General features: G+C 45.9%; 1 protein-coding gene across 3 annotated transcripts; it reads right to left on the bottom strand.

Moving 5' to 3' along the window:
• Positions 1–1324: 1324 nt before the first annotated feature.
• FAM241B (family with sequence similarity 241 member B) lies at positions 1325–6645 on the bottom strand. 3 transcript variants are annotated; one of them, XM_044298649.1, is made up of 3 exons: positions 6496–6645; positions 2900–3019; positions 1325–2011 (listed from the first exon to the last, which is right to left on the bottom strand). In XM_044298649.1, exons 2-3 carry the CDS (start codon positions 2984–2986, stop codon positions 1751–1753), a joined length of 348 nt encoding a protein of 115 aa, XP_044154584.1. In that variant the 5' UTR covers positions 2987–3019; positions 6496–6645; the 3' UTR covers positions 1325–1750. The 3 variants fall into 3 exon arrangements, with proteins under 3 accessions (XP_044154584.1, XP_044154585.1, XP_044154586.1); XM_044298650.1 differs by having other exon boundaries at positions 6504–6643; XM_044298651.1 differs by having other exon boundaries at positions 6391–6540.
• Between the last annotated feature and the right edge of the window lie 2352 nt (positions 6646–8997).

Below are 8997 nucleotides of genomic sequence, written 5' to 3'. Positions count from 1 at the left end.
CCAGAACTGGTGTGTGTTTTTTATAGGGCAGGGCAGCTGTAACCAACACCTCCAAATCTCATCTCATTGATTAGACTCCAGTTGGCTGACACCTCACTCCAATTAGCTCTTGGAGATGTCATTAGTCTAGGGGTTCACATACTTTTTCTACCTACACTGTGAATGTTTACATGATGTGTTCAATAAAAACATAGTAACATTTAATTCTTTGTGTGTTATTAGTTTAAGCAGACTGTGATTGTCTATTGTTGTGACTTAGATGACATTTTCTGACTAATTTGTGCAGAAATCCATATCCTTCCAAAGGGTTCACATACTTTTTCTTGCAACTGTATAAGAGAATTGCTTAAAGGGAACCTGTCACCTGGATTTGGGGTATAGAGCTGAGGATATGGGTTGCTAGATGGCCGCTAGCACATCCGCAATATCCAGTCCCCATAGCTCTGTGTGCTTTTATTGTGTAAAAAAAACTATTTGATAATATGCAAATTAACCTGAGATGAGTCCTGTACGTGGGATGAGTCAGGGACAGGACTCATCTCAGGTTAATTTGGATATGTATCAAATCAGTTTTTTACACAATAAAAGCACACAGAGCTATGGGGACTCATTATTGCGGATGTGCTAGCGGCAATCTAGCAACCCATGTCCTCAGCTCTATACCCAAAATCCAGGTGACAGGTTCCCTTTAAAGGGATTCTGTCACTTGGATTTTAGTGACAGAGCTTTTAACATCATCACATCAGTCTGCTCATTTTGTATTAAAATATACTAGTATTACTACCCTAAGTGTTGTCATTTGTCTAGAAAATCGCTTTTATTAATATGGTAATTACCTGAGTAAGGAGCCCAAGGGGCTGTCCCTCTTACCGTTGGAGCCCAGACGTGCCCCTTCTCCTGGAGCCCAGCACCGCCCCACTGCTAATTTATTCACTCTTCATTGCTGGCTGGCGCATGTGCAGTGCGTCCTGTGAGGCCGATTCCAGGCGATGACATGTGTATCCACGGCACAGGCGCGAGATTACGGCTCCGAAAACGCATTTAGTCCGGCGATGAAGAGTGAATAAATTAGCAGTGGGGCGGTGCTGGGCTCTTTGAGGCTCATTTCCATATATTAAAACATAATTTTTCTCAGCAATGCGGGCACATATGAACATGGGACCAACACTGATGCCTTCAGCTGCCAAGCGCACATGTAACAGGTCAGCCAGTTTCATAGGTACAGGTCTGCTGAAAGATGCCCTTTAAACAGTAGCTTCCCATTATGTACCGTACAGCTCCTGAAAAACCAAAGGTAATTTTTCAATAAAGTTTTCAGCAATTCTTCAACTGATTGACACAACTTGTGCATATTGGGTTTATTTATAACTCTTCATCTTGTATCTGCACAGTAAAAAAGACATGTGGAATGGAGAAAACGAAGATCTCATTTTATATCAAGTGGTTATTGAAGATATTAATTTAGCTTAGCATACAAATAGAGTAGGAATGTATTTAGGAATAAAACCAAGGAACTATAAAACACAGAAATCCTTCCATATCACTAATAATTCCTTCCAAAGAGCGCTTCCATGTAACTAACATTTCCTACCACTAGGTGGTAGGAGTGAGTCATTCAAAAGTGTCCTGCAGTTCTGAAGTTTGGATTTTTCTGTCAGGGTCCACCGAAGGTCACCACCACCGATTTATCCAGATATAGACCCCACTTCGTGGCTTTCCAGTCTTCGTGTCCAGTGTCCCATGTTTCCACTTATCGCTGACTAAGGTGGGACACAAGATATATTAAACCAACTAGAAGCAAGCCACGGACACCCATCATAAGAATGAGGAAAAGAAAGAGAATGGACATGACGGGCTCTACCACTTGGTTTCCCAGGTTCCATCGTGGAAAACCCATATTCACCAGCTGCTGGTTAATGTCGGTGAAAGGAGAACGCCCCTCCTGTCTCACCCCATCTTGGGGCCCCTGCTGTGGTCCTGCTCCAGCATTTCCTGCAGTGTTAAAAAATCCCTGTGCATAAAAAACAGATGAAATAAAGATACATTCAGTATCTAAGTTATGCTTGCAACACACAAAACTTTAAGGCACATGAGAAGGGTCTGCAGCATATCTGTCAGAATCCCGAAACAGTCAAATCCACACCAAATGGAGAATTCACAACGTAAAATTGCTGTATAGTTCACCCGCTGCACACAATGGGGCACTGATTCCACAAGGATTTTAGCGTGGCATTTACTGTCATGTGAATGTACTCTCAGGCTACATTTTCACAAAGGTGAAAAAAAAAAAAAATGCTGTTAAAAACGGATGATTTTCATTGGCTTTTTTTTTTTTTATTAAATCCCAACCACTGCAGTATACATAATGTCCTCTATAATGGACCCCAGCTGTAAAAATGTCCCCCATAGTGGCCCCCAGCAGAAATAATGTCCCCCACAGTGGTTCCTAATGTCTCCCAAAGTGGTCCTCAGCTGTAATAATGTTTTTTTTAGCCTAATCCACTTGCATGCGCAGAGGCAGTTGCTCCTCCCTTGACGATGAAGGACCCCCTGATGGACCTGCGCTCAGGGGGATGACATCATGCGTCAACACCCTTGAGATCAGGTCCTTCTTCAGACCCTTCAGCATCAAGAGAAAAGCGACTGCCTCTGCACGTGCAAGTGGATGAGGCGAGTAATTTTTTTTTAACCCCTAACACGTCGTGTGAATGTAGCCTTAGGGTGACTGTTGCCAAATTAGCTATAAAACATGTCAGGTTCCAAATGAAGCATATGTCTAAAAAAATTGGGTGAAATACTGCTTTTTCTAGCAGAATGCTGGTATTCATGCCAGAGTACCGATGGACCCCTTTATATTGAATAGGATCCAAAAGAGGGCTGAACCTAAACAAGCTCTTACCTGGCGGGTACTGCTGCGCTGGGTGTTCGCCCTCACCCGTGGGTCATCATCTTGAACAATTTCCCCATTTGCTAAAATCCGCACCATTTCGTTTAAAAGTAACTTTGAAACTCAATGTATCTAATGGAAATAAACCCATCGTTATAAGGTAACAATGCACATATTACACAAATATTATCTGTGCAGACGGATGGCAACAATAACACAAATAATATATCCTGTAACCTTAAAGGGGCTGTCCCATTACAACAAGTCTGATCATGAGAATGGGAGCCAGTGTCCCCCCATTTGAATGAAGCAGAAGATATGCACACACGTCCGCCGCTCCATTCAAATAGGGGAACACAAGCCCCCATTCTCATGATCAGCAGGGGCCCTATCAGACAAACCCTCGCTGATTACACACTTATTATCCACAGGATAAGCTGTAATGGGACAACCCTTTTAGGGTACATTCTCACGACCGCAAAACACGGATGCCGGCCGTGGGCGTTCCTCATTATGCAATACTTCAGCAGCTTCTTACAAAACCTCCCCCTGTATTTGTGCAGGTATACTATACAGTCCTAGGGCACTGCCACTGCAGACAGCGCTACCCAGCTTTCTCAGGTGCCTGAATATTACATTTGCCTAAATAGGTAGGAGGGATCTAGGCATCATCAGTATTGGAGAACAGGATTACAAGTTTTGTGGATCTGTACACGCTGTCCATATAATGCTACCTTTACATTGTACAAGTAACCCAGTTTTTCCAGGATCCTGAAAGCCAAATCTGCCTATAGATGGCACAATTTAGGAGTGCGGAGGAGGGGGCTTTGTCTCAGTAGATTTAGTATTCCACAGTTCCACATGGTAGTCACCCAGCTTTCTCAAATCTGCCTAGCTATGGCACTATTTAGGAGCGGAAGGGGGATTTATCTTGGTAGATTTTAGTCTTCAAGGTTAGGCCCCTTTCACACGGGCGAGTATTCCGCGCAGATGCGATGCGCGAGTTGAACGCATTGCACCCGCACTGAATACCGACCCATTCATTTCTATGGGGCTGTTCACATGAGCGGTGATTTTCACGCATCACTTGTGCGTTGCATGAAAATCGCAGCATGCTCCTCTTTGTGCGTTTTTCACGCAACACAGGCCCCATAGAAGTGAATGGAGTTGTGTGAAAATCGCAAGCATACGCAAGCAAGTGCGGATGCGGTGCGATTTTCACGCACGGTTGCTAGGAGACGATCGGGATGGAGACCCAATCATTATTATTTTCCCTTATAACATGGTTATAAGGGAAAATAATAGCATTCTGAATACAGAATGCATAGTAAAATAGCGCTGGAGGGGTTAAAAAAAATTTTTTTATAATAATTTAACTCACCTTAATCCACTTGCTCGCACTGCCCGACATCTCCTTCTGTCTTCTGTGCTCTGTGTAGCAGCAAGGAACTTTGGTGACGTCACAGTCATCACATGATCTTTTACCATGGTGATGGATCATGTGATGACCGGAGTGACGTCACCACAGGTCCCGTTACTGCACACAGCTAAGATGAAGACAGAAGGAGATGTCGGCTGCGCGAGCAAGTGGACTAAGGTGAGTTAAAATATTTTTTTAACCCCTCCAGAGCTATTTTACTATGCATTCTGTATTCAGAATGCTATTATTTTTCCTTATAACCATGTTATAAGGCAAAATAACACAATCTTCAGAACATCAATTCCAAGCCCGAACTTCTGTGAAGAAGTTCGGGTTTAGGTACCAAACATGCGTGATTTTTCTCACGCACGTGCAAAATGCATTACAATGTTTTGCACTCGCGCGGAAAAATCGCGGGTGTTCCCGCAATGCACCTGCACATTTTCCCGCAACGCACGTCTGAAAGAGGCCTTAGGCCATTACCAGAAGTTGCATCTAAACTAATATAACCCCAATCAGTAAACCAGTTGCACAGCCTAGTATCGGAAAATGGCAAATCCTGGTATCGCATCGATCTGGGTACAAAAATATTGATTGGGTATCAATACTTGGATACCCGGTGCAACCCTAGTACATCACTGCTAGAAGCATGGAGGTCAGTATTAGTGGGGGGGGGGGTATTTTTTACTGCCACATTATGGGGGCCACTATGGGGAAGGAGAGGACAGAAGCACTATGACGGCATCTACTGGGGGCACTATATAGGGCCATTATATACTAGCACACATTATGGGGGGTTCAATGGGGAAAGGGGAAAGAGGAGCACAATTGGGGACATCTACTGGGGGCACAATATAGGGGCATTTTATATTCCCACTTAATGGGGGGCACTATGGGGAAGGGGGGAGAGGAGCGCTATGGGGGCATCTACTGGGGGCACTATGGGGAAAAGGGGAGAGGAACACTATGGGGGCATTTACTGGGAGCACTATATAGGGGGTATTTTATACTGGCACACATTACTGGGGAACTATGGGGGGATATTTTTGTACTGGCAAACAGAATGGGGGCATTTTTGTACTAGTTCACATTATTAGGGGGCAATTTCTGCACTGGCACACATTATATGGGGGCTTTTTTGTACTGGCGCTCATTTTAAGGGGTCATTTTTTGTACAGACACACATTATTACTACTGAGGGACATTGTGGTGAAAACTTCAGCTCATCCCGTGATTATATATATATATATATATTTATAATACATGCAGTTTCATTGCCGGGTGCATAGTGCAAAATGCCACAAGGGGGGCCCACTGAGACTTCATCACCCATGAACCTAGAGCTGGCACTGGATGTCACCAATGCGATCTTCTCATATAATATCTTTCAAAATGCGGCCACTGGGGTGATCAGTTGGTTTCCACGGGTCCTGCTCCTGGCTGGGGAAGCTGAGGTCAGCAAGGCATTTGTCTTTGAAGGGGTTGTTACCCCTGAGGACCTTTTCTACAGACCTCCCAGTGTGGTCACCATGGTAGGAATCATATTCAGTTGATTACCATCACTGGGTTCCACCTCCATTGATCCCCCTTGGGCTCTGCAGATCTTAGGTCTCCCAGGGTTAGCAGTGGCCACGTGACCTGCGTCAAACCAGATATTGACAAAGGGAGACCTAAGACCTGCGGTGCACGAGGGCGAGCGATGAAGCCAGAACCCAGCAGCAGCATCTAGTAGTATGATTCCCGCCGTCAGTCCAGCCACACTAGGGGGTCTGCAGCAAAGATCCGGCTTCAGTCCTTCATTGTTGCTGTCTCATTTTGCTCAGAGGTGGCTCCAAAATAGGGGGCCCTGATCTATGATGGCCCTATGTCCCATTACAGGGACTGTGTAAACCTTTGTTATAAAGCAGATAAGTGTGGCTGATGGCAGCCGCTTATCTCCCTCACCACATAGAATAGGATTACATACTACCTGATCATATGGATCAGATTGTTTACTATGCACCCTACTGGTGTGAAGCTGTGGAGAAACTGTAGGTTCTTAGCGCAAGCAGCAGTCAGAGCATGTTGGGAGTTGTAGTCTCACATGCAAAATGTTGTTTATCTTGCGTGCAGTCCACAGCCACCTGCCTTCAGGGCACATAAATAAATGCCACAGTGCCAGCTGCTCCTGTCATCCTACGATCCGTACCTGCTTACCAGGCAGCACAAGGTTCCTCTGCACTTCCTGCTGCTCTCGGCCAGCTCACGCTTTCAGTTTGCAGCCAGGAAGCAGGGCTGGGCTTCTGCTGGTCTTCCCTGCTCCACGAAGCTGTGCTCTGTGCTGCCCTCTGCCGGGGGCCTCCTGAAGTGATCACATGGCTGGTGGCGTCTCTTCTATTGTGCGCCTCCGCTGTAAGGATGGGAGGTTTCTAGAAACTAAACTACTGTGGAAACACATGGCTTCTTTCACACACACACACACACACATTTTTTGGAGGCTGCGTTTTTCTTTTAGCTTGTGAAAAGAAGCCAGAAGTTTTTCTTACCAGGATTTTTCACAAATGATAACGTGCATTTGTATTTCCTATATATAAGCCTATGGTAAAATACCTGACCAAAAAAAGTCAGCTAGAGTTCTCTGTGTGTAAAAAAACAACAACACATATGGACCCAAAATATGCACCAAAAGTGAAGAAAAATGTCTGTAGTGTGGGTTATATTTGACTTTTCCAAGCCATGTTCCCTTGTAAGCCCACCCTAACCCTATGCAGCTACAGCCTGGGAAATAGTGGTAATCTGTATGCTGTCGCCATGGCCAGGCCTCTTTCAGAAATCAAAATGTCCTGTGCCCTGCAGGTTACGCCCCACTACTAATTTGTGTGATTATGGGTGCTACATGGATGTATGATTCGTGCAATTCCCTGTTGATCAAAACTGGTACAAAGCATGACTGACTTATTTGCCCATATCAACCAATCAGATTCTATGTTTCATTATTCAGAGCTCCTTTGGAAAATGAAAGGATAAATATGATTGGTTGCTATGGACAACTAAGGCAATTTTGCTTTGCATCCGTTTTTATAAATCTCCCCAGAAGCAGACTGGAAAATGTAAGTGGCCCTTTTGTAGTTGGGTCCAAATGAATGAAAGGCAGGGCAAGTAATACCATATTATGACACATTATACCACTCCAACAGAGCCAAATATCACAGTCCATCACAAAGCAGACAAGAACAGGACATGTTAGATTTTTTTTGTGGGGCCACGGAACGGAGCAACGGATGCGGACAGCACACGGAGTGCTGTCCGCATCTTTTGAGCCCCCATTGACGGGAATGGGTCCGCATCCGAGCCGCAAACGGCGGCTTGGATGTGGACCCAAACAACAGCCGTGTGCATGAGGCCTTATGTAGGAGAGCTGTATAAAAAGCTGGTCAGCTACAGTGCTAGAGGGGACTGGGGAAGACAGATGTAGCAGTGCTGTATATGTAAATCTGCATTAGTGCTGGTGGGTGGGGGATGGTAATATTTTAGGGGAGGCAAAAGCACAGATCATTTGGCTACTAGCTAACATGCTTTTGGGCTGTAGTGGATTATTGTTTTGCTGCTCAGAATGGGGTTTGTGTGTAAAACAGTATTAGGCCTCTTTCCCACGGGCGTGTGCGCCCCGTTGCCGAATTGCGGACTGCATTTGCATATCCGCAATACACAGGCGCCGTTCCGTGGGCATTCCACATCACGGATGCGGACCCATTCACTTCATTGGGTCCGCAAGTCCGGAGATGCGGAATAGTACGGAACGGAACTCTACGGAAGCACTACGGAGTGCTTCCGTGGGATTTCGGCCCGTACTTCCGTTCCGCAAAAAGATAGAACATGTCCTATCTTTTTGCGGAACGGCCGGATCACGGACCCATTCAAGTGAATGGTTCCACGATCCGATGCGGCTGCCCCACAGACTGTGCTCGTGGGAAAGAGGCCTTAGACTACAGGACAGAACATGTTAGCTCACTCAGCAGGGGGATGGACCTCACAGACACTGCAGGCTGCCAGACTGATGACTCACACTCTCCACATGAACGAGCACGCAAGGACTGAGTTCTCAGTGTAATGTCATAAGGAGGCATGGATGGTGTTCTGCCAGATTCCTATACCTTGCCAGAACGCTATACCGGAAGTGACCTGGCCACACAGGAATCAGCTGGAGGAGGGTGTGTGCGGCGCTGCAAGCGCACATCCACTGGATTAGCAAAAAATCATTGCAGCACGAAACCGTACACCGCGCGTGCGCAATTAGGGGTAGGTAGATTTTTCAGCGCAAAATGTTCCATCAGATCTCCCTACCCCTGAGTGCGCACGCTCGCACAAATCATCAGGAGCAGTTCATCCTTACCTCAGAGCTGAGTGCAGAATATCAAGGTCACCACATAGCAGAGCTGAGTGCGGGATATTACCCCAATATCCTGCACTCAGCTCTGCGGTGTCCCCAAATATCCCGCACTCAGCTCTGCTATGTGGTGACCTCGATATTCTGCACTTAGCACTGCGGTAAGGATGAACTGCTCCTAATGATTTGTGTGCGTGTGCGCACTCAGGGGTAGAGAGATCTGATGGAACATTTTGCGCTGGAAAATATACCTACCCCTAAGTGTGCACACGTGGTGTACAGTTTTGCGCATGCGTATGAAGTCCTTCTCCCGCGGCGCTGCAA

Source organism: Bufo gargarizans, chromosome 6 (assembly GCF_014858855.1).
Source record: "Bufo gargarizans isolate SCDJY-AF-19 chromosome 6, ASM1485885v1, whole genome shotgun sequence".
NCBI classification, from domain to species: domain Eukaryota; kingdom Metazoa; phylum Chordata; class Amphibia; order Anura; family Bufonidae; genus Bufo; species Bufo gargarizans.
This window is presented reverse-complemented; position numbering and strand designations above follow the sequence as displayed.

Bases quoted from the DNA above. Each gene is read 5' to 3' on its own strand.
- FAM241B (XM_044298649.1), bottom strand. From the start codon at position 2,986: ATGGTGCGGATTTTAGCAAATGGGGAAATTGTTCAAGATGATGACCCA. The intron at 2,012-2,899 runs GTAAGAGCTTGT...TTTTATGCACAG, and splicing joins AGCGCAGCAGTACCCGCCAG to GGATTTTTTAACACTGCAGG.